At 48.0% G+C, this 26,197-nt stretch overlaps 1 protein-coding gene and 1 pseudogene across 1 annotated transcript; both read left to right on the forward strand.

Annotated features, from left to right (window-relative positions):
* Positions 1–13,530: 13,530 nt before the first annotated feature.
* On the forward strand, positions 13,531–19,497 carry Mrpl4 (mitochondrial ribosomal protein L4). The gene is made up of 9 exons (XM_032910368.1): positions 13,531–13,664; positions 13,744–13,810; positions 13,910–14,060; positions 16,363–16,414; positions 17,201–17,318; positions 17,849–17,955; positions 18,046–18,155; positions 18,236–18,312; positions 18,876–19,497. Exons 1-9 carry the CDS (start codon positions 13,608–13,610, stop codon positions 19,019–19,021), a joined length of 885 nt encoding a protein of 294 aa, XP_032766259.1. The 5' UTR covers positions 13,531–13,607; the 3' UTR covers positions 19,022–19,497.
* Positions 19,498–25,264: 5,767 nt separating this feature from the next.
* LOC116907697 lies at positions 25,265–25,636 on the forward strand (annotated as a pseudogene).
* The last annotated feature ends 561 nt before the right edge of the window (positions 25,637–26,197 follow it).

A 26,197-nucleotide genomic window follows, 5' to 3' on the forward strand; every position in this document is an offset into this window, starting at 1 on the left:
CATCGGAACAGAGGTCACCTGCATTTGAGACTTTCACCCACAGGTCAGGTCTGGTTGCAACTGCCTTTAACCCACTTCCCCTCTAACCAGGCTTGGACCCAAGTGGTCAAACTTTGAGGCTGTCTATCACTATGTCCTGTTGGTTTATCTGTTTAACCTATCAATCTACTCTGCTAGGCTGGCTGATTACTGAGTCCCAGGGTCTTTCTGTCCCCACCCTTTACCAACACGAGGATTCCAACCATGTCTGGGCAAACCAGGCTTTCTATGTGGATTCTGGGGATACAAACTCAGGTCCTGCTTGTGGATCAGGCAATTTACCTACAGAGGCATTGACTCATTGGTTTTATTTTATTCTATTCCCAGCTGTCCTAGGACTACTATGTAGACCAGGCTGCCCTCAAACTCATAGAGATCCACCTGCCACTGGTTCCCAAGTGCTGGGATTTAAGGTGCACACTACCACACCTGGCCATATTTATGGTATTTTTGAGACAAGGTCTCATGTAGCCCAGGGTGATCACAAAAATAACTATATAGTCAAAGTTAGCTTGGAACCCCTGATCTTCTTGCCTCTGCTGCCCAAGTGCTGGGACCTCAGGACTGTGATACAATATCCAGTTCCTGGGAGCTGAGGATGGAACCCAGAGCTCTACCAACTGAGACACACCCACAGTCTTTATTATCATCATTCTACTCTTAGGCGACACTTTCATTTCTGACGGTATTTCTATCTATCTATCTATCTATCTATCTATCTATCTATCTATCTATCTATCTATCTATTTGCTGCGTGCCTGCCACAGCACAGGTCCGGAGCTCAGAGAATAACTTATAGCAGCTGGTTCTCTCCTCCTTCCCTCTAAGATCCCTCAGGGATCAAACTCAGACCACCATATTGCTCAGTGTGCTCCTTAACCTTGGGAGACATGTCGCTGGTCCTTATTTTGGTTTTGAGACAATGTCTCAAGAGCCCAGGCTGGCTGGCTTCAAACTCACTAGGTAGCCAAGGCTGGCCTGGAATTCCTTACCCTCCAATCTTCATGCCCCCAGCTACAGGTGGGCACCACCACCCTAATTCTGTACTGAGCACTTAATGGATGCCAGGGACCTGTCATATCCACCAATCGGGCTCAGTCTTGGAAGAAACAAAATCCCCCATCTTGGAGAGGCTAATATTCCCAAGTGGCAGAAAAATACAAAACAAAACAGAAAGAAAAGAAAAAGAAAAGAAACAGTAGAAGGCCAGGCATACCAGCACACATAGTTATCCCAGCACTCCAGAGGCTGAGGCAGGAGGATTAGCAGTTCTAAGCTACCTAGTAAAAGTAAAAATGGGTGGGACGACTGGGGGGGGGGTGAAGGGAGAGAGGGTGAGGCGGGAATTGTGCTCATTGGAAGAGCACTCGCCCTGGGTTCATAAGGCCCTGAGTTTCATGTTGGTATGAAAAGAAGAAGAAAAAAAGGTGGAGAGATGGCTCCATGGGTAAAGACTTGCTGCACAAGTCTGCCAACCTGATCCACATGTGGTGGTACACACCTGTCAACCAGTGCTTAGCAGGCAAATAAGGTGGATCTCCAGGGCTGGTTGACAAGCTGGTCTAACCAAAACAGGCTCTCCGGGTTCAGTGAGAGACTTAGTCAAAAAGAGTAAGATGGGGTCAGGGCAACGGCTCACTGGGTAAAGTGTCTACTTAGCAAGCCTGATTACTTGGGCTTGGATCCTCAGGACACATATGAAAGCAGGACACATCGGAGGTTGTCCACACAAGTACTGTCATATACATCCACCCGTGAACACACACACAAGATAAAAGCCTAACAGAACCAGACCAAGATAAAGAACAATAGAGGCACACACACACACACACACAAAGTCAGGATCAACAAGATGGCCCAATGGGTAAAGACACCACCAAGTCTGACAATCTGAGAATCGGTTTCCACAAATTGGTCTCTGACCTCCATATGAACACCATGACACCTACATACATACACTAGATAAAAAATAATAATACAGGGCTGGAGAGATGGCTCAGCGGTTAAGAGCACTGACTGCTCTTCCAGAGGTCCTGAGTTCAATTCTCAGTAACCACATGGTGGCTCACAACCATCTGAAATGGGATCTGGTGTGTCTGAAGACAGCTACAGTGTACTCATACACATAAAATAAATAAATAAATCTTTAAAAAAAAAAAAATACAAAGGAGGCAGAAGCAAACCTTTAATCCCAGCACTCAGGAGGCAGAGGCAGGCTATGAATTCTCATAGAGAATTCCAGAACAGCCAGGAATAGAGAGCCACTGTCTCAAAAAAAAAAAAAAAAAAAAAAAAACTTACCTGATATTTTAAAACTAAATGAAATAAAATCAACTAAAAATACTAAAAATATTCCAAGACATCCTTGGTTAAAATGTAATGAAAATCCTCGAGAGAAATTAAGCCGAGATGGCAGTGAGAGCTGTGGCAGGAAGGGGATTTTAGTAAGGTTGGCCAGGTTCCAGCCATTAGGGAGCTTGAGCGTGGAACGGATCCAGGCGGGAAGAACTCCTGACCAGTGCAAACACTAAGGTGGAAATGCTGGTGGCTGAGGTGGGCGTGGCTTCAGCTCGGAATGCTGGCGCTAGAGAGTGGAAGGAGGCGGGGCCCGATCGCCCAGGGCCGCAAAAAGGAAAGGGTAAGGGAGGTTCAGTGTAAGAAGAGAAGCCAGCAAGGGGCTCAGCAGGGGTGGCTTTGTGAATGGGCTTTTCCTAGGTTGGAAAGCCCGGGGAATGGCTCAGTGGTAAAGCGATTGCCCAGCAGAACTGAGGACCTGGGTTTGGATGGCCAGGAACCACACAAATGTGAAGTGGAGACCTGGGAAAGCTGAGAATCCCCAGAGCAATCTGGCTAGGGAGACTAACCATATCAAGGAACTGTGGCTTTGATGGACAGACCCTGCCTCTAGGGATAAGGTAGAAGAGCCCGGGATATCAACCTCCACAAGCATCACACACACACACACACCACATCACACATACCACACATACACCACACACCACCTAACACACACACCACAAACAACACCTACCATGCACACACACCACACACACACATACACATACACACACCACATACAACACACCCACAGCACACCCCAAACACACGAGTACCCATACACATGCAACCATGCATAAACACGTAACAAAAAAAAAACAAAAAACAGGGGTTGGGGATTTAGCTCAGTGGTAGAGCGCTTGCCTAGGGCAAAGGCCCTGGGTTCGGTCCCCAGCTCCGAAAAAAGAACCAAAAAAAAAAAAAAAAAAAAAAAACCAAAACAACCACAGCTCTAAGCTTACCACTTTTTCAGAGGTCTCCAGCCAACAAGTGGCCTGGATTTGTTACTGAGTCTAGAAGAATGGGGGGTGGGGTGTGCTGGACAGTGGAGTCTCACACTTTTAATTGAGAAGCGCTGTCTTGAAAAACTAAAGGGAAACAACAACAACAAAACCCTTCAAGGCCATTGGGTCAAAGTTCATTTGGGTGAGGTGATGGCTTAATCAGTTAGGCACCTCACAAAAAATGAGCACCTGAGTTTGAATCCCTAAAACCGATATGTAATGCTGGGTGTGGGGGCTGGAGAGATAGCTCAGCAGTTAAAGGGTTTGGCTGCTCTTTTGGGAGGCCCAGGTTCAAGTCCTGGCTCACAAGGTGGCTCATAAACACTTGATATTCTATTCAGGTGATCTGATGCCCTCTCCTGACCTCTGACCTTCTATGGCATTAGACATGCATGTGACATATATATATATGTGTGTGTGTGTGTGTGTATGTATATGTATATATGTGTATGCACACACACATCATGCATACACATACCTATCTATCTATAAGATTGGTGTAGTGGCTCATGTCTGTAATCCCATGATAATTCCATGATGGGAGACAGCAACAGGCAGGTCTCTCTGGCCTGCATGCGTAGCCTACATGGTGAAGTTCCAGGCCAATGAGCAAATGTGTCTCAAACATGGGGGGCCTGAAGTATGACATCCTAGACTGTCTCTAACCACCACATTCATGGCCACACATGTGCAGTAGACACAGATGTGTGCATACACAGCTCCAAATAATTTATTCACATATTATTTGCTAAATGACCACAGAAAGCCAGACTCTTGAGGCAGTGAAGAAGGCATAAGGTGCTTTTCCATAAAGAATGCCCTGAGTTAGAGTCTCAGAACTCACATGGTAGGAGGAAAGAACTGACTCTGCAAGTCGGCCTTGGACCACCATTAAAATTGCCCTTTGCGGGCTAGAGAGATGGCTCAGTGATTAAGAGCACTGACTGCTCTTCCAAAGGTCCTGAGTTCAATTCCCAGCAACCACATGGTGGCTCACAACCATCTATAATGAGATCTGGGGTCATCTTCTGGCCTTTAGGCACACATTCAGACAGAAAGCTGTATGATGTATACATAATAAATAAATATTTTTAAAAAATGGCCTTTGCCTTTTAGGAGAGTCCCAAGCTTTATTCTATTCCTCTCTATACACTTATTTAAATGGTGTGTGTGTGTGCATGTATGTATGTGTGTATATGTGTACATGTGTGCATGTTTGTGTATGTTCATGCCTGTGCATGTATGTGTGTGTATGCGTGCGTGTGTGTGTGTGTGTGTGTGTGTGTGTGTGTGTGTGTGGTGTGATCTGATATATACATGAGCATACCCATGCACCCTCCCATGTGCCCACCTGCAGAGGCCAGAATAAAACATTAAGGGGTTGGGGATTTAGCTCAGTGGTAGAGCGCTTGCCTAGGAAGCGCAAGGCCCTGGGTTCGGTCCCCAGCTCCGAAAAAAAGAACCAAAAAAAAAACAAAACAAAAAAAAAAAAAAACATTAAAGAACATCAAATGCCTTCCTCTCTCGCTTTCTCTGCTCCATTTCCTTGAGACAAACTCTCTCATCGTGTGGAAAGGGAACCATTTCTGCTCGGCCGACTGCCAGGGAGCTCTTAGGGACCACTCATGCTGTGCTTGGCTTACAGGCATGGGCTGCCACGCCCAGCTTTCTATTAGGTGCTGAGTGTTTGAGCTCAGTCTACATCTGGCAGAACATGTGTTCTTCCTGGCTGGGCCACCTCCCCAGCCCCTCACCCTCTCCGTCCTCTACAGCTGTGTTTATCCCCTCAGCCAGGCACACATTTTATCTTCAGGTCAAAGTCCTCATTATGGACAGGGGTGGAGGTCTGGGAATGGAGCCAGTGGGACAGCAGCTCAAGCAGCTAGGGTCCATCCCCCATTGCCAGGGAGAGAGAAGTCCTCTGTAGGATCCCTACTAGGTAGCTGTCAATGATGACCCAGGGAAGGCTCCCACAGCCCTGTCCCCAGGCAGGAGTTCTTTGAAGAGCCCACAGACTGCACTGACCCCTCACCCCATTCCCTGCAGGACACATCAGGTGGCAGGTAAGTCATTAAATGACTACTTGACATTCCTTTGTGGGACTTAAAAGAAAGATTTCCCCAGCACAGGTAAACATGCCAATCTACCTGGGAAACATCAACCAGGAACAGGGCGTGGTGGCACAAGTATGTCATCCTGGAGTATAGGAAGCTGAGGCAGGAGGATTACTATGAGTTCAAGGCCAACCTGGATCAACTTCATCCCAATTCAAAAAAACAAAAGCCTACAACAACCAAATGAACCTGTGAACCCAGAAATGAGGAGGTAGAGGCAGGAGGATGAGGTAAGGTTTTCAAGGCCAGCCTAGGCCTCAGGAGAACCTGTCTCAAAATACAAGAGCAGAAAGGGCTTGCCACAAACTTGATGAGCTGGGCTATGTGCCTAAGAACCACACAGTAGAAGGAACCAACTCCCACAGGTGACCTCTGACCTCCACATGTGTGCTCTAGCCTGCATATCTGCATCCAGAAATAAATATAGGAAACTAAGGTTCATATGGGCACATGCATGATGTTGAGTATAGAGTGCCTACCTGGGAACCATGTAGTAATGTCTTTAATTCTTCACAAATTAGAGAATGCAGAAGAAGGCACGACGGGTGAGGTGCTTGCCACATAAACAGGACCGGAAGAAAGCTGTGGTGCCCTGCCCTTAATCCCAGCACTGGTGAGCAGAGGCAAGATTTCTTAGTTCCGTGCCAGCCAGGCTCCTTATGAGAGAATAAATCAGTAAGCTGAGAGCAAGACTGAGGAAGACAGTAGAGTTCAACCTCTGGCACAGCCCCATATGCATCCCTCTAAATACACACATGCACCTGAAGCCACTCAAACCTGCTCAACCACACGGATATTCCCACAGCCGTTGGGGAGAGACTCCGTGGTTCTTTGTGGTAGAGTCCCAGAGCACACTGTCAAAGAGACAGGGCTTTTACTCTCTCACTAGTGCTGGGGCTGGACCCCTAGGCCAGGACCTGTGCATGCTGAACTTCTGTTCTTTATACCTTGTGTCTGCCCTGTAACTGTTTATGTCTGGGGACGCACCATGCATGCCACAGTGCATGCGTGTGTGGAGGACAGAGGACAACCTGCAAGAGTTGGTTCTTTCCTTTCCACCATTGAGTCTGAGGGATTGAACATAGGTTATCAGGCTTGGCGGCTGGCACTGGTACCTCTGAGCCATCTTACCTGCCCTCATTTCTGTTTTACGAGACAGGCTCTCACACTGCAGGTCAGGCTGACAGACTACTCATTAACTGTGGCAGGCTGGCCTCAAACCTTAGGCTGGCACTACCTCATGCAGGCCCTTTTGTATCTGTGCAGTGTTCTTTACCAGATATGGGAACAAGGCATGCTAGTGCACACCTGTACACGCAGCACTAGGGAAGTGGAGGCAGGAGAATTTGGAGTTCAAGGCCAATCTGAGCTAAATAAGACCCTGCCCTTGCCTAGCAAGCGCAAGGCCCTGGGTTCAGTCCCCAGCTCGAAAAAAAAAAAAAAAAAAAAAAAAAGACCCTGCCCAAACAGACAAATGGATAACTACATATGCATGGAGAATGAGGGAGAAACAGACGAAACCAGTGAAGTTCCATGAAATGAAGCATTAAAAAGCTTTTTTTTTTTTTAAATTATTTTTAGAGCTTGGTGGTAGTGGCTTACACCTTTAGTCCCAGCACTTGGGAGGTAGAGACAGGGGTTCCAGGACAGCCTGATTCACAGAGAGAGTTTCAGGGGCTGGAGAGATGACTCAGAGGTTAAGAGCACTGGCTGCTCTCCCAAAGGACCCAGGTTTAATTCCCGGCACCAACATGGCAGCTCATAACTATCTGTAACTCCAGTTCCAGGGGATCTGACACCCTCACACAACTTATAGGTAGGCAAAACATATAAAATAAAAATAAATTATATAGGGCTGGTGAGATGGCTCAGTGGTTAAGAGCACTGACTGCTCTTCCAGAGGTCCTGAGTTCAATTCCCAGCAACCACATGGTGGCTCACAGCCATCTGTAATGGGATCTGATGCCCTCTTCTGGTGTGCCTGAAGACAGCTACAGTGTATGCATAAAATAAATATATTTTAAAAAAAGAGAGAAAAACATTTAAAAAATAAATTATATATACAAAACTTAGATTTTTCTTTCATGTGAGTGCTCTGTTTGCATGTCTGTGCACTGTGCTCATGAGGCCCCTGGGTGTCAGAAGAGGATGTCACATCCTCTGGAACTAGAGCTACAGATGGGTCAGAGCCACCATAGGTTCTGGGAACTGAACCCAGGTCCTTCTGAAGAACAGCCAGTGTTCTTAACAGCGGACTAATTTCTCTAGCCCCTAACAGAACTTATGAATCACAAAATAGTGGGGCTGAAGAGAGAGGGCTCAAGAAGTAAGAGTGCTTGCCGCTCTTCCAGAGTCTGTTGGAACCGAGTTTGGTTCCCAGGCCTGGTAGGTGACTCATATCCACCTATAACTCCATTCTCTGGAGCTCCTTCACCTTCTCCTGCATACACAAATAATAAATAAAAACGGCCAGTGTGGCGGCACACACCTGCAATCCTAGCACTCAAGAGGCAGAGGCAGGCAGATCTCTATGCGTCTGAGACGGGCCTAGTCTACACAGGAAGGAAAGCCTTGCAGAGAAACTAAAAATACATTAAAACAAAATAAAAAAAAATAAAAACAACAGGGTAAACCGGGAAACACTGTATATGAAAGGGAACACTCAGATGCAAATCAGAGCCACAAGAGGAAGGCATCACTCCTCAGATGGAGGGGCCACAGGAGAAGAGGCCAGAGGTGAGGGGACTGCTGAGGACGCAGAGAAAGGGGAACTCGCCACTGGGGAAAATGAAAATGAGCAAAGCTTCTATGGAAAACAGGAGGAAGGTTCCTCAAAACACTAAAAATAAAATGAACATATGACCCTGCTATCCCACACTGGGTATGCGAGCAACGAATATTAATTATCTGTGTCAAGGAGATCTCTGAACTCCACGTCTGTCTGTCTTTACTGTTCATCCTAGAATGCATTTAACAGTATTACATGTGTGCGTGATGGGAGAGAGGCACATGTATATTAAGGGATTCAGAAGACAGCTTTGTGAGGGTGGTTTTCTCTTCCCACGATTATGTGAGCTCTGATGAGCTCAGGATGTCAGGCTTGTACCAAGGGCCTTCACCCACTGAGCCATTTGCTGATCTCCGGATAGTTACTTATTTATATTTTTTAAAGGAAGGGTCTCATGTGACCAAAGCTAGCCTGGAACTCACTATGTTCACTATGTAGCCAAGGCTGGTCATCTTCCTTTTGCCTCTGGAATGAACAAGTATGTATCAACACACCCAGTGAATGCAGGGCTGGGCATTGAACCCAGAGCTTCATGCTGCTAGGCAAGCACTCTAGCGACTGAACTATAACGCGCTGTGACCACTGAGTGATAAACACCAAACAAGCACTGTGCCAACTAAGTTATACGCACTAGATCAACTGAACCACAAGTACTCTACCAACTCAACTACAAGCATTGTGCCAGCTGAGCTCTCTCCTCACCTTCCTTTCATATTTATTCCAGCCAATAGGTGGAGTTAACTGAGGTGTCCTTTGACAGATGAATGGATAAGGAAAATGGGGCTGGAGAGATAGCTCGGAGGTTAAGAGCACTGACTGCTCTTCCAGAGGTCCTGAGTTCAAATCCCAGCAACCACAGGGTGGCTCACAACCATCTGTAATGAGATCTGATGCCCTCTTCTGGTGTGTCTGAAGACAGCTATGATGTACTCATATACATAAAATAAATAGCTCTTTTAAAAAAAGAAAGGGGGCTGGGGATTTAGCTCAGTGGTAGAGTGCTTGCCTAGCAAGCGCAAGGCCCTGGGTTCGGTTCCCAGCTCTGAAAAAAAGAAAAAAGAAAAAAAAGAAAGAAAGCAAATGTGGGCATAGGGTGTGGTGGTAGAGGCCTGTAGTCTCTGTTAGGCCAGAGGGCAATACAGGAGCAATGCAATTGAGAGCCCCAGCCTTAGGGCTGGAGAGATGGCTCAGTGGTTAAGAACCAGAGGTCCTGAGTTCAATTCCTAGCAACTCATAGCCATCTATAATGAGATCTGGTGCCCTCTTCTGGCCTTCAGGCATACATTCAGGCAAAATATATGTATACATAATAAAACAAATTTAAGGGGGAAAATGCTGCATGGCTTCTTAAACAAAATGTTTTGTTTGTTTATTTGTTTGATTTAAATAGAGGGCAGCCTGGGCTGCACAGTAAACCCTAAGGCCAGTCATATGCTAAAAGCCAGTCTCAGTGCTTTATAGCTTGTAGTTCTGGCATTGGGGAAGTGGGCCAGCCAGCCTGGGGAAGCCCAGAGAAGACCCTCAGATTCACTGGCCAGTCAGCCTGGCTAAAGCCAAGAGCTCCAGATTCAGTGAGGGACCCTGTCTCAAAAACTAAGGGGCAGTGGTGCACACCTTTAATCCCGACACTCAGGAGGCAGAAGTAGGGGGTTCGAGGCCAGCCTGGTCTACAGAACAGTTCCAGGACAGAGAAACATTGCCTTAAAAAAGAAAAAGAAGGTTGGGGATTTAGCTCAGTGGTAGAGCGCTTGCCTAGGAAGCGCAAGGCCCTGGGTTCGGTCCCCAGCTCTGAACCCCCCCCCAAAAAAAAAGAAAAGAAAAAGAAAAAGAAACAAACTAAGGTGGAGAGGACTGAGCAGGACACTCACTTCAACCTTTGTACATAGGTGCCCTGTTCTCCCTTGTACCCACTCACATACTAAGACTAGAAGGACTAGGGATGCCCTCTACAAAAGAAAGAATCCCAGCACCTGAGAGGCAGAAGAGTCTCTAAGTAGACCACAGCTTACAAAGTGAGACCCTGAAAGGAAAGGGAAAGGAAGGAGTGCATATGCTTGGTGGAATATTATTCAGCCATGAAAAGAATAAAGCCCTGTTGTTATACATGGTGGGTGATATTATATGTAAGTGCCCAGATAGACAGAAACACACATCACATGTTCTCACTGGTGAGGAAAATAGAAGCTGGATATAGACAGGCCTGGTGATGCCTACCTTTAATCCCAGCACTCAGGAGGCAGAAGCAAGTGGATCTCTGTGAGTCTGAGGCCAGCCTGGTCTACATAGTGAGTTCCAGGCCAGTCAGAGCTACATAGTGAGACCCATTTGTTGCACATACAGAAACATGGATTCAGTTTGCCAAGAGGATTCCACGGGTAAAGATGCTAACAGCCAAGTTTCACATCTGCCTTTAAGACCTAGGATAGCGTCCTGGAGGGATGGCTCAGTGGTTAACAGCACTGGCTGCTCTTGCAGAGGACCTGGGTTCAATTCCCTGCACCCACATGGCACTTCCTCTCATACTGCATGTACATGATGCACAGACATATATGCAGGTAAAGCACACATATACATATAATAAAATAATATTTTAAAAAATAGACCTACAAGGAGAGAATGGATTCTCTAAGTTGTCTTTTGATCTTCACACCCACGTGTGTGCCCCCAACACAAATGAATGAATGGATAAAAATAGACAAACAGACAAACAAATACCAGTAAGATCAACCCCCCCACCAACACCGAATTCTGGGGCCAATGAGATGCTCAGTGGGTAAAGGTGTCTGCTGCCAAGTCTAACAACCTGAGTTTGATCCCTGGAACCTGTCTGGTGGAAGAAAAGGGCTAACCACCCAATATTGTCATCTGACCTCCACATGTGCAGCTTGGCATACACAGGCACACGCTCAACTACACACACAAAGTCCACTGTTGGCTAGAATACCTCCTTTCCTTTGTGGTGCTGGGCATAGAACCAAGGACCTCACGTTTAGTAGTTAGTTAGTAAATATAACAGTATACCCTAGAAATGTCCATAAAATATATCAGTATCATAAAATATATGGGGCTGGGGCTCAGTGGGTAGGGTGCTTGCCTAACAAGCAGGCGGCCTGGACTCCAGCCTCAATGCCACATAAACAGGGCACAGTTCCACCAGACAGTCATACCAGCACGAGAAAGGCAGAGGCAGGAAGATCAGGGTTCGTGGTCGTTCTCTGCTAGATAGTGAGTGAGTTCCAGGCTAGCCTGGGCTACGTGAGATAAGTCTGAAAATACATAAGCTGATAATGCAAAAAGAACAATAAAAAAGCCTACACACATTTAGCCCAGTAATTAAATTCTCCAGGGTCTGCCCCACAGTGTGTCATGTCACCGTGTAGCCCTGACTGGCCTAGAACTCACTATGTAGACCAAGGTAGCCTGAACTCACCAAGATCCACCTGCCTTGGTCTTCTGTTGCCTCTTTGACCACAAGGCTCCTTCAATATTAGAATCCATGATACTGGTTAATGAATTTTCATCTCCTGCCTGGAATCCAACCTTTGTATTCCTCAATTACTAAAGTCTCACAATTTTTCCATTATACAGGCAATGAAAAGGAGGTTGGCTCAGTTCCGTGTCCAAGTCCCAGCCAGACCTCATAGTGGATGGAAGTGAGCCAGGTGTAAGCTCACAGCACCCCCTAAAGGTCAAGTGTGAAACAGAGACAAACAATAAATTCGATCATTCCGATTATTTTTGGAGAGGTTCTTAGTGAGGTGATCTGGATCTGTTTATCAGGTGACTTTTTTCCTGCCCTAGGAGAGTCCTGGAAGGTGTGAGGGGGCAAGATCCTGGATTATATGTGAGTGGATGGACACAGGGCTGATGGGAAGGGTTTCAGAATGACATAAACAGCTCTGGAGAATCTAAGTAGGCCTAAAAAATACTGAAAGCTTTCTTGCAGGACTTCCATTTAAAGAATCAAACACATTTGGAAAGAGGAGGCTGGAGGACTTCAGGGTTACACACTGAAGTTCTGTCTCAACAAATAAATAAAACCCGTGAGGGCTGGAGAGATGGCTCAGCTGGTAGAGTACCTAAGCTGCACAAACTTCTTGGTCTTTTAGCACTAAATGAACTGGCATACTAGCGCATACCTAAAATCCCAGGACTCGGGAGGGGGCGGGGACAGGAGAATCAGAAGTTCAAGGTTACTCTTGACTACACAGAGTTCAGTGCCAGCCAAGTCAGACCTCTTCACACACCAAGAGGAGAAGGGAAGAACATACAATTAGATTCACCTGGGCATGTAAGCAATGCTGTGCATGCAACTGGCAACCCAGCACTCCAGAGGCTGAGAGAGGGAGTCTCTGAACTCAAGGTTAGCCTTGTCTACACAGAGAAGCCTTGTGTAGACAAGAAGCCTGGCTCAGCAGGTTAGGGGGCTTGCGACCAAACTAGACGGCCTGAGTTCAATTCCCAGCAACCACATGGTGGCTCACAACCATATATAATAGATCTGATGCCCTCTTTGGAATGCAAATAGAACACTTACATGTATAAAATAAATAAAATCCTTTTTAAAAGTAAAAAATTAAAATGCATATATATTGAAAAAGCGAAGAATAGCCCCATGTTATGGCACACACCTTTTTTTCCCCTTAATTTTCCAGATAGGGTCTCATTCTGAATGTTCAGGAAGTCACTATGTAGACCAGGTTGGCCTCGAATTCCCATGTAGCACCTTTACCTTCCGAGTGCTAGAATTAAAGGCAAGCACCACCATGGCCCAAACCGGCACACATCTTTAATTTCAGCACTGGGGAGGCAGAATCAGGTGGATCTCTCTGAGTTCAAGGCCACCCTGGGCTATAGTGAGTTCCAGGCTAGTCAGGAGTGAGACCCTGACTCTAAGTGACAAAAATCAATTCATATCAATAATGGTAAATGAAGAGAAAGGCACGGAGAAAAATGTAGGCAAAATACGGAGTGTATGTAGCAGGAGGCTTGTCCACTGTAAATCAAAAGATTAACGCTTATTAGCCAGGTACCGCCCAGGTATGGGCGGACCCTCCATCTACCCTTCAGGTTCATTGGCTAAAGTAGAAACACGTCTCTTGAGGTGAAGCATCTTCATTGGTTTGCTTCCGGAGCCCGCTCTCCGGGTGTTGGGGCTTCCGGTAGTCATGTGGAGCTGATCCAAAGCCTCGGGCTTCGGTACCTGGGGCTGATGGCGGCCGAATCGCATTCGTGACGTGCGCCGGCGCACGCACGACGTCATCAGTCATCGCCGCGAGCGTCCATGGGCGCAGCGACCTCCTGCGTGACGAGATTTCATCCGAAATGCTGCGGTTGTTCCAGGCCGCTTCCCGGGCCTGGCTTCGACCCAATGGCTCCCGGGTAGGGAACCGAGCTGAGGTCAAGGTCGGAGGTCAATAACTTCCGAGAGCACCTCTAACTCCGGCCTGTCATTTTCCAGGTCATCAGCTCTCTAGCAGAAGACGCAGTGCGGCCAGCGGAGATCTCAGAGCCGGGAGATAGCGCAGGTGAAATGGCCGAGATCATACCTTGACACACTGAGTTGGCACCGAAAGTATTGAGTTTTGATCCTGACTCGTGACCGCTCATTTCTCATCCCCGGCCAGGTCTCCTAGACCCTGTATTGCGCAAGTGTGAGCTCCCGATACCGGCGCCCCGGCGCCCAGTGCAAGCCTGGGTCGAGTCTCTCCGAGGCTTTGAGCAGGAGCGCATCGGTCTGGCGGAGTTGCACCCCGACGTGTTTGCAACGACGCCCCGGTGAGTGCGGGGTGCAGTGGGAGAACCTTGTCCTGGTTTCTCCACATAAGAGGTGATCCGTTTCCCTACTAAAGGGCTGGAGGGCGAAGGATACAAACACCCTGCTTTGTTTCCTGGTGCTTGAGTCCGCATTTTGTCAGACCTCAAGAAGTTGAGTGACAATTAGGTAGATCAATCTACCACAGAGACAATTCTCTAGAAACGTTTTATATTAGGGTTGTGGATGTGCATAGAAGGCTTGCCTGCACTCACCTTGCCCTGGGTTCCCTTCTATAGGATACAAAGGTCATGGTGACCCACACCTCTGATCCCATCATTGTAGAGGTGGAAATAGGAGGATCAAGAAATTAATGGTCGGGTTGGGGATTTAGCTCAGTGGTAGAGCGCTTGCCTAGCAAGCAGGAGGCCCTAGGTTGGTCCCCAGCTCCGAAAAAAAAAAGAAAAGAAAAAAAAAAAAAGAAATTAATGGTCAAGGTTGCATAGTGAGTTCCAGGCCAGCCTGGACTACATGACACCATACGTAAAAATAAAAATACTAAATACTGGGCTGGAGAGATGGCTCAGCAGTTGAGAGAACTGGCTGCTCTTCCAGAGGTCCTGAGTTTGATTCCCAGCAACCACATGGTACTCACCCATCTCTAATGGGATCTGATGCCCTCTTCTGGTGTGTCTGAAGACAGCTACCGGGTATTCACATACATAGATGAATATAATTCTTTTTAAAGAGTAACTAAAAACTGTTAACATGTTGGTTTTTTCAGAAATGACAGCTAGAAGGCCAGACTTGTTTGCACGTGCTTGTCATGCCACCACAGGGAAGGCTGAGACAGGATCTAGGCATCTATATGGCTGCTCACAAGCATCCGTAACTATAGTTCTGTAGGAACTGATGCCCTCTCCTGGCTCCGTGGGCACCAGGCAAACATGATGCACAGATAGATTTGTTTTTGCAGGTGGAACACACATACTCATCAAAAGTGAACTCACGTTTTTTTGTTGTTGTTGTTGTTTTGTTTTTTTTCTCTCGAGACAGGGTTTCATTGTGTAGCCCCTAGCTGTTCTGGGACTCCTCCTGTAAACCAAGGAGGTCTTGAACTCACAGGCATCCTCCTGTCTGCTTCCCTAGTGCTGAGGTTAAAGGTGTGCACAGTACCATGCCAGGCCTTTTGGAGGTGGGGGTAGACTTGTAGATGTGGCAGTAAGGACAACTTGGAGGAGTTGTTTTTTCTCTCTTCATGGTGCGTGCATGAGTGTGCATGTGTGCTCGTGTGTATATACGTGCATGTGTGTGTACACAAGTCTGGCTTTGCTGCAAGTGCCTTTACCCACTGAGCCATCTTGTTGGCCCACAGGATTGCTTTTATTGGACATACTGTCCACACAGTAGGCCCTAGTAGCATTTGACCACTGTATACCTGAAACACAGTTAGTGTTGGATACTGAAGTGACAAAATATTTAGATATATCAGACAAACTATATTATAAAGGGCTGGGGAGACAGCTCAGTGAGTAAAGTACCTGCCACACAAATATGGCTCCCTGATTTTGAACCTTAGAACCCACATAAAGCCCAATGTGGTGGTATGTACGTGTATCTGTAATTAAAGCACTGGTGCACAGAGATGGGAGGGGAAGGCAGGAGAGCCCCTAGAAGCTCCAAGGTGTCCCTCTGACTCCATCTAATCTCAGTCAGTGCCACCTGTATTTCTGTGTAGGAGCATTTGCCTGAATGTGTCTGTGTACCACATGTGTGCAGTGCCCTCAGAAGCTGGAAGGGGTCAGAAATGGAGTTAAGGCCAGCTGCGGGTTGTTTTGGGTGATAGGAATTGAACCTGGGCCTCTACAAGAGTAGCAAGTACTCTTAACCACTGAACCATCTCTCTAGCACTCCTGAGTACTTTGAGCTTGATCCAACCAAGACAAGAGCATTTCAGAGAGAGAGAGTGAGAGCGAGAGAGAGAGAAAGAGAGAGAGAGAGAATGAATGAGAGAGAGAGAACACAACTTCACTCTTTGGTTTTTAGAGGTGGAGTCTTACCATGAAGTACAGGTAGGCCTTTAGTTCTCAACTCTGTTGCCTCAGCCCCCTGAGTACCAGCATAATAGGCACAGCCACCAACCCTGGCTGGACTTCGTGGTACAGAGACCATCTTGAGTTGAGGTGGTGTCACCTGTGGTCAGGGAAGAGTAGAGGACAGAGGGTCCCAGATGTCCAAAGGAAGAGCCAGGTTTCCTTTCCTGGGATGCAGATGTGGGAGTTTCAACTGGGGTGCCCCTCTTAGGTCTCCCTTCCCTGTCTGCAGGCTGGACATTCTGCACCAGGTTGCCGTGTGGCAGAGGAACTTCAAGAGAATCGTGAGTGTCCTGAGTAGCATGGCAGAGCTCCCCACTGGGCTCAGCGGCTTGTGAGTGTGCTCTCTGGAAACAACCCCGCTCCAGTCTTGTCTGCCTATTCGAGGCAGGCCCCTTCTCAGCTCGTAATTTAGCACCCATCACTGTAGTCCTTATGGTAGGGAAGCTGCAACCCACCATATCCCTGCCCCAGAGGACTCAGAGTCTAGTAGGAGAAAGGGATGAACATCAGTGGTTAGAGTGGACAGGCATCCTTGGGAGCAGTCTGTCTGGAGTGCAGGTGTACTGGGTAGTGAGTAGAGCCTCAATGGCTGGGTAGAACTTTGTTAATAAGCTACCACCATCCCACTTGGGAATTTCTACTACCGAGCCATGTCACAAGATTCTAGATAGGTGCTCTACTGCTGAGCCGTGCTCCAGCCAAAGGAACATTTAACTTGTTCTACCTGTGGGTCTGACTTAACTAGCCCTCAAGGCAGCTGAGTGGAGATGAATAGGGACAGTCAGTGAGAGCAGAGTTCTGAGCCAGGAACATTCAAGAGTCCACAAGGAACCAGGTGAGATGACTGGTGCCTGCAGCCACGCCCTGCAGAGGCTGAGGAGGGGAATAAAGTTCAGTCAGCCCGAGCTACATAGTGAGGCCTTGACCCTCAGAAATGACAGCCCTTGTACACTGGGCAGCAGAGCCCTGCTTCTCAAGATGGGGGACTCTGGTCCCTACGTTCTCCACACTGTCCCCTTCACAACCTTCTCTGCCGTTAGTCTGAGCCCTACTCTTTGTACCCACAGAGCTATGCTAAGACCAAGACCAGGGCGGAGGTGAGTGGTGGTGGCCGCAAGCCCTGGCAGCAGAAAGGCAGTGGCCGTGCCCGGCACGGCAGCATCCGCTCTCCCATATGGCGGGGAGGTGAGTGGGTCTAAAGGGGAGGGAGTTGGAGTTGGCCTTGCCCTGCAGCTGCCCACCTGAGTCCTGGGGTATGAGCCCACTGGGGCATAAGAGCCCTGCTCCACCGGCCTGGCTTATGCAGCACTGGGATGAAACACACTAGTCTTTGCACACTGGGAAAGCACTCCACCCACTGAGCCACAGCCCAACCCCACCTCCCCTTTGGATACCTGTTTGTTTTTTTTCTTTTGAGACTGGGTCTTGCTGTATATCCCAGGCTGATCTTGAACTTACTTTTTCTGCTTCACTTTGTTGTACTAGAGTTGGATGACTGTACCTTCATACCTGTCCTCAGTCCCTTTCCACCCCTCCTATCTAGTCTTTCCTTGCCCACTCTTCTCATGTACCTAGCGGGATCTTCTGGCCCCTCCCACTCCTCCCAGGCTACTGTTCATCACCCACTCCAACAGCCTGTGCCAGCCATCAAACAGATTTCTGACACCCCAGGCCAGCTGTGGCCAACACCTTCTCACACACTACTGTCCCTGCAGGAGGTGTAGCCCATGGTCCCCGGGGCCCTACAAGTTACTACTACATGTTGCCCATGAAAGTGCGGGCACTGGGCCTCAAGGTGGCCTTGACAGTGAAGCTGATGCAGGTATAGTACAGAACAGCTGGGAGGGAACATGGCGGGGGCTGTGGTTCCTAGGCTCGGCACTAGAGCCCAGGGTCTTGTTTTTCTCCACAGGATGATCTACACATTGTGGATTCCCTGGAACTACCCACTGCAGACCCCCAGTACCTGACAGAGTTGGCCCAGTACCGCCACTGGGGGAGTTCTGTGCTCCTTGTAGACTTGTGAGGACACAGGGCAGGGTGGGGAAGGGGCCAAGTCCCGTGTCCTGCCAGGCTCACCTCTCAGCCTCCATCTTTTCCAGAACACACGAAGACATGCCCAAGAATGTCATGGCAGCCACCTCCGGGCTCAACAGCTTCAACCTGATTCCCGCAGTAGGTGAGTGATGGGTCCAGTCATGACCTCAGAACCCTGGAGCAAACTGGCCCAGATCCCACTGTTAATCATGGGCAGGCAGTTCAAACCCTGCACCTGTCACAGCATGGCTCAGTGGCTTGTCTAAGAGTTTACCACTCAGTTGTGCTGGGGCCTCGTGTGCTAGGCGTGTGCTCTACCCAGAGCCACTCTTGCAGCTTTCAGCTGCCCCAGTGAGGAGCATCCCAGTCCTATCTGTTAGTCTGTTCCATAGACAGCCTGAAGAGGGCGCCCGTGAGCACGGGGTGAGAGCCGCTCTGCCTGTCCTCCACTCTTTCCTCCCCTCCCACCGACTCCAGCTGATTCTGGTCTCTCAGTGATACCTGTGTCTATCCACCTACTGGGTCCTCAGTGGAATGCTGCATGGGGGTCACAGTTAAGTCCCGGGCAAATGGGAAGTCAGCTAGTTTGCTCAGCAACTGATGTGGGATCTGAAAACTAACAGTGTACCACAGAGGGGGCCAGGGCCCAGGGTTCAGATAAGATGGCTCAGGCAGTCACACCCTGACCATGCCCTCACATCCCAGGCCTGAATGTGTACAGCATGCTCAAACACCAGACTCTGGTCCTCACCCTGCCTTCCATCGCCTTCCTGGAGGACAAGCTACTCTGGCAAGATTCAAGATACACACCACTCTACCCCTTCCGCTTGCCCTACAGTGACTTCCCCTAACCCTATCCTGGTCACCTAGGGGCTTGCCCCACTCGGGGGCCAGGTCAGCAAGCACACCAGCCATCCGCAAAAAAAGCAGTTTCCTGGAGTCTGTCGGACCTTGTTACCAGGAGGGAACAACTACACAGAGTCAAAATGATCCCTACCGGGGATCTCTTTTGTCACATTAAAAATGAACCCTATTTTTCACAAGACTTGGAAATGGAGCTGGTCACTGCTGTGGGATCCTGTCAGCTGTTCATCCAGTGCTGGGTATTCTTGATGCCTCTCCTCCAGGGCTCACAGCCTGCCAGGAGGAGTTTCTCCCTCCTCAGGCAGATGTTGGAGCCCGCATCGGTGCCAAGCCTGTGCTTTCACCTCCTGGAGGGCCTCCCACCTGGGTGCCAGGCAGGCTCCTTACAGCTTCCTTCAGGTTCAGATCAGAGCCAAGGTCTTGTGTTCTAGGATAAAACCAATAAACCCATTTAAAGAGACCACTCCCATGTTCTCATTTTGTTGTGGTTGTGTTGTGTGTTCTTCCAAACAGGGTTTCTCTGTGTAGCCTGGCTGTCCTAGAACTCCCTTTGTAGTCGACGATGACCTGGAACTCAGAGATCCACCCAAGTGCTGGGATTAAAGGTGTGCCCCACTGCCCAGCTGTATCATTCTTAGTTTAAAAAAATCAGGGAGCTGGAAAGATGGCGTGGCAGAGAAGATGGATTGTGTTCTCCAGAAACCTGGAGTCAGTCCCAGCAGCCACGTGGCAGCTCACAGCCATCTTCAACTCCAGGTCCAGGAGAGCCAGATGCCCTCTTCTGGCCTCATCAAGACAAACGTGGGCACAGACATGGTATATTCACAGGGTACAGAAAATAATTACTTAAAAGGTAAAAAGGCTTACATGAAAAAAAAACTTGCTGTGGCATTTGGATGGACCCATTTGAACCATGAGCTACACTCCCATCCCCTCCTTGAGGGTTTCTTTGCAGGAGCTGTTCTCTCCCAGGACAGAGATTACAGGCCCACACAGCTGTGTCTGTCTGGTTTTACATGTGTTGGTTTTTCACAAAATGAACAGAGTTATACAGGGAAAGTGAGGCTTTCATTATATATCTGCTGGAGAGATGGCCCAGCGGTTAAGAGCACTGGCTACTCTTCAATTCAGCAACCACATGTCAGCTCAACTCCAGTTGCAGGGGGTCACACACCCTCACACAGACATACACTCAGGCAAAACCAACGCACACAGATAATAGGTCATTTAAGCTGGGCAGTGTTGGCTCATGCCTTTAACCCCAGTATTCAGGAGGCAGAGGCCATAGATCTCTACATTTGAGGCCATCCTGGTCTACAGAGTGAGTTCCAGAGCAGCCAGGACTAGACAGAAAAACCCTGTCTCAAACAAAACCAAAACATTTTTTTAAAATGAGGGAAATTGAGGCGTCCCCAGAGAGGGGCAGCTCTGTCTCTAAACTAGTACCAGAGTTGACTAGGACTGTTTTCTGTTGCTTCAGACACACCCGCTGGCCGCCAGCCCTCTTTTGGCTGAAAATACCCCTGGGATGTGTTGACATTCCAACTAGAAAAACAAAAGTCACAGAAGCCCTGAGTGGCAGTGTTCTACTGCAGTGCTACGGAGGTTGAGGCTGGAGGACTGTGATTCTAAGGATAGCCTGGACTACTTGGTAAGGCCAGGCAGGCATGGTGGTGCACACCTGTCATTACAACCCTTGAGGCAGAAACAGGAGGGATGGCTGAAAAAGTCACCCTTGGCTACATAGCTTGAAGCCAGGCTGGGCTACCACAGACCCAATCTCAAAAGCACTAAACAAAAGTATTCCTGTCTTGGGCTCCACGTCCTTGGCAGTTCTTTCTCATTCCTTAATAAACTTGTTTCCTCTGCTCAGAAACAAGCCAGGCACAGGTTTTCAATCCCAGCACTCAGGAGACAGAGGTAGGCACATGTCTGAGTTCAGGCCAACCTGGTCTACAGGTGTGTTCTAACTCTGCCTGGCTACAAAAACCACCACCACCACCACCACCACCAACAACAACAACAACATAGAAAACCACCAAAGAAGCCGCTGGGCTGAGTTGTAGGTGTGCCGTTATGAAGCTAAAGGTTCTAAAGCCGGAGAGTCCCGGCCTAAAGACACACATGCAGTTCCACCTACATTAGAACTTGAGGAAGCAGTGAGACCCATTACCACACACAAAAGTCAGAGCCCTGTCCCTGGAGCCCCTCAGCCAACTGGAGGAGGGAAAGGGCATTCTCGGAAAGTGACACTGTGTCTAGAAGGTACTTTCAAGTTAGTGGAATGTAGCCTGGCAAGGTGTTGAATGCACTTGAGAAGTTGAGGCAGGAGGATCAGGTCAACCTGGGCTATGTCATAAGTCTGAATCTAGCCTGAACTACATGAAACCTTGTCTCAAAGTAGTGGGACTGTGGCTGGGCATGTGGCTCAGCTGGCAGAATGCTCATCTACAAGTCATGAAAGCAGGGGAAATGCAAGCAGGGTGTGGTGGTGCGTTCCTGCAATCCCAGATCTTCAGTGTTAGAAGCAGAATCTGGGGAGTTCCAGGCCAGGCAGGGCTACAGACCAAGAGCCTGTCTCAAAGTAAATAAATAAAAGCTGAGGCGGCTCGGGCTCCAGAAAGGAGGAGAGGGGGTGTTGGGATGGGTGGGAAACCATGGCTGGTGGAGGGAACTGCAAGATGTCCGCTCCAGAAAGCCAAGGGTAATGTCTCGGACTAAGGCTGGGAAGTTTCTGATCAGCACAGCATCCCTTGATCCTTATGAGACCACTTGGCACCAGGGAGGAAGTCATGCCCTTCCTGCAGGCTAAGGCACGGGGCAGGAGAGGAAACTGCAAAGGAATGTAACTCTAGAGTGTGCTGCTCCACAGTCTACTGCCAACTACCCTCCCACTCCCACCGCAGCAAATGACTCTCGCAGGATCCTAGATCTACCAAGAAACTGCCCCTGACAACAGCCCCAAGCCTCAACAGCTTCAATGGGTCAGCCCGAGATTAGGTTCGAGTCCCAGAGATAGCCAGAGGACCACCCAGGGAGGCTCTCATATATCCCAGGTTAGCTTCTAGCCTTTGTTTGGTTTTAACGTATGTGTGTGAGCGCTCTGTAGACTCATACCCCTGCAGGCCGGAAGAGGGCATCAGATTCCATTACAGATGGTTGTGCACCATCATGTGTGGTTGCTGGGAATTGAACTCAGGACTTCTGGAAAAATAACCAGTCCTCTTAACTGGTGCACTCTCTCTCCAGCATCCCCACCACCACCACCAAAGCCCCTTTCAGAGGCAGGGCTTCTCTGTGTAGCCCCTGCTGTTTTGGACCAAGCCAGCCTTGAGGTCTGTCTGCCTCCTGAATGCTGAGATTAAAGGCATGTGATGTGCTGATACTTCCTTGTTCTTTTTTTTTTTTTTTAAGGTGTTTTGTTTGTTTTGTTTCAAGACAGGGTCTCGGAGCTGGAGAGATGGCTCAGCAGGTAAGAGCACTGACTGCTCTTCCAAAGGTCCTGAGTTCAATTCCCAGCAACCACATGGTGGTTCGCAACCATCTGTAATGAGATCCGATGCCCTTTTCTCGTATACCTGAAGACAGCAAGAGTGTACTCCCATACATTAAATAAGTAAATAAATAAATCTTAAAAAAAAAAAAAAAAAAAAAAAAAAGACAGGGTCTCACTATGTAGCTGTGGCCGACCTGAAGCTCACAGAGAACGCCTGCCTCTGCCTTCCCAGTGCTTTCTATTTTAAGTTAAGTCATTTTATTTGAGAAAAGAAGACACCTGAACCCTGCCATTCTCGAGGGAGAAGCAGCAGCAACTTCCAAATCCATTGGACCTGAGCTGAGAGGTGTGGGGTGGTGAGCAGTAGTTAAGAGTGTTTAATGCTCTTCCCGAGGACCCAGGGTTCCATCCACACCACTGAAATGGTGGTTCACAATGGCCTGTAACTGTAACTTCAGGGGACCTGATGCCCTCTTCTGGCCTCTACCGGCACTACACACATGTGCTACACAGACATCCATGCAAGTAAAAGACCCATACACATAAAACATTACAATTAACACATAATAAAATATTATAAAGTTAGATTTTATGTGTATGAATATTTTGCTTGTACACATATGCATGCCCCATGTGCCTGGTCTTCATGAAGGTTAGAAGATGTCACCAGATTCCCTATGACTAGAGTTGTGAGCCTCCGTGTGGTGCTGGGAATTGAACTCAGGTCCTCCGGAAGAGCAGCCCACTCTTCCATTCTTAGTCACTGAGCCATCTCTCCAGCCCTCTATCCCTTTCTTTCTCTCCTTTCTCTCTCTCTCTCTCTTTTTTCTCTCTCTCTCTTTTTTTTTAAAGACAGTTTCTCTGTGTAGCCTTGGCTAGCCTCCAGACTTAAAGATCTACCTGCCTCTGCCTCCCAAGTGCTGACATTAAAGGCGTGAGCCACCACTGTCTGGCTGCAGCAGCTACTCTTAACTGCTGAGCCATCTCTCTCTCTGGACCCTCTTTTAGTTAAAAAAAAAAAAGTGTTTGGGGGGGGTGTGGTGTGTCACATGTCTGAATCCTCTGGAAGAGTAGCAACTGCTCTTAACCACTAGGCCATCTCTCCAGCCCCTCCAAGTTATGGTCACCTCACCAGTTCTTTTTAACCATCAAATCTTCTATCCCTGGGGTTGGAGATTTAGCTCAGTGGTAGAGCACTTGCCTAGCAAGCGCAAGGTCCTGGGTTCGGTCCCCAGCTCCAAAAAAAAAGAAAAAAGAAAAAAAATCTTCTATCCCTGGCTTTAGTTTTCTACTATAGCAGTAATCACGATAATAATAATAAAATAAACTTATGGTTTGCTTTTCTTTTCTTTTTTTCTTTGGAGAGGCCCTATGTATAGCCCAGGCTTCAACACGTAGCAGAGGGCGACCTTGAACTCCAGATCCCCTTTCCTCCTCCTGGGCTTTGTGCTTGTTAACCAGGAGCTCTCCTAACTGAGCTACAGCCCCAGAAAGATCGCTTGTTAAGTTACTGTCTAAGATCAATTTTATTTTATATGTGAACACTTAGCTTGCTTGCGTGTGTGCACCACATGCATGCCTGCTGTCTGGCATGGATGCTGGGAACTTAACTTCAGTCCTCTGCAACAGCAGTATGTACACTCAACCACTGAGCCATCTCTCCTGTCACAGGACTGTGTGTGTGTCCAGAAGAAAACATCAGGCCCCTAGAGCTGGAGTTACAGATGGTTGTGAGCTGCCAGGAGGGTGATGGGAATTGAACCTGGGTTCTCTGCAAGAGCACTTGCTTTTTTTTTTTTTTTTAATAAATATTTTACTAAGATTTATTTTACACTGTAGTCGTCTTCAGATATAGCAGAAGAGGGCACCGGATCCCATTACAGATGGCTGTGAGCCACCATGTGGTTGCTGGGAATTGAACTCAGGACCTCTGGAAGAGCAGTCGGTGCTCTTAACCTCTGAGCCATCTCTCCAGCCCCAGAAGACGGTTTTTGTGGAGCTGGCCTTAAACTCACCCAGTCAGTCACCTGGTCTTGCTCCGTCTTCTGAGTACACTTATAGGCTGCTTGCTGTATGCTGCTGAGCTTCTGTGTTGAAGTACACTTGTGTTCTGTGTCGCTGCTCCATTGAAGATCCCTGCAGGATTTTCCCATATTCAGATCTTGGCGAATGGTGCCCACTTCACAGTAGGCGCGGCTTTAAACAGTCACGCTCTAAGGGACATAGGACCTTAAGGGCAATGGAGGCTCAAACAGGTGAAATAGCGACTAAAAGAATCTCATTGACACGCTGAGAAAAATCCACTCCGTGGGGTTTCCCAGATTCCCTTGAGGTTTCTCTGAAACTCCACCATAGTTGTACCGGAGTAGAGATTGAGTGCCCCTCCCCAGCCCCTTCCCCCAAGATCAAAACATCCCCGTGGAAATTCCTCAGGAATACCCAGGCTTCAGGAGTGGGTGTGGAGTGGCCTGGGAACTGTGGACTCTGGAGGAAGAGCACGCGCGCATCTCAACCTCTCCCTTCCGCATCTGCAGCACGACCTCCTGGCCCAGGGCTGGTCTCCACGGCAACTGTATAGGCGTCTTAAAACAGGAAGCCTCAGGCGTCCAAGGGACAGAAAACAAGCCACTGGGTCTTGGAAGACTAGAGTTTGAGATCTCTCTTTACCTAATCGTTGTTCAGGGTTTGCCTCAGTTTGCCTGAGAAAAGCAAGAGTGGGCTAGAGAGAGGGACGTCTGCCTAAGAGTCTGAACGTTTGTGGTGTTGACCAGCCCGGACCGAATTTAAAATGGGTGATGTTAAAAAAGGCAGGAAGATTTTTGTTCAGAAGTGTGCCCAGTGCCACACTGTGGAAAAAGGAGGCAAGCATAAGACTGGACCAAACCTCCATGGTCTGTTTGGGCAGAAGACAGGCCAGGCTGCTGGATTCTCTTACACAGATGCCAACAAGAACAAAGGCATCACCTGAGGAGAGAATACCCTGATGGAGTATTTGGAAAATCCCAAATATTACATTCCTAGAACAAAAATGATCTTCTCTGGAATTAAGAAGACGGGAGAAAGGGCGGACCTAGTAGCTTATCTTAAAAAGGCTACTCATGAGTAATTCCATTGCCTTATTTATTACGAAACAAATGTCTCATGGCTTTTAGTGTATAACATAATTTAATTCCTACACCAAATTCAGATCATGAACGACTAACAATGTTTTTGTTGGACAGCCCAGATCTAAGTAAAACTGACTTGTCCTAAAGTGGATATGATCTTTTTAAAGTAACACTTCCAGTTGTATCCATGCTACCACTGCTCTCCCTTTGTCAAGATAAGACTGAACTTAATTAGTAATGTTTTACTTCCCATAAATATGGGGGTGTGGCCTCGAACCTATTGAATGGTTTTGTACTTAGATTTATATAGCCGGGTATATGAATATGTTTAAACACTGGGAAAATTCTATCACTGTCTCAGAAACAAGAAGACTCACCCGTGCTTCAGTGTTCGTTCACCGGCCTCTGACAGGCAATGCTAAACACCAGGGAGGAACTATTCTTGACAATGCTGTTTTAATTAGAATTCCCTACATCAATGATGCTGCCTCACCACTGAAAGGCATTTACTGTGGCTTATGTATGATATCAAATAAAGAGTATTTAACACTTAAAAGAAA

The sequence above is a fragment of the Rattus rattus genome, chromosome 8 (genome assembly GCF_011064425.1).
Source record: "Rattus rattus isolate New Zealand chromosome 8, Rrattus_CSIRO_v1, whole genome shotgun sequence".
Taxonomy (NCBI): domain Eukaryota; kingdom Metazoa; phylum Chordata; class Mammalia; order Rodentia; family Muridae; genus Rattus; species Rattus rattus.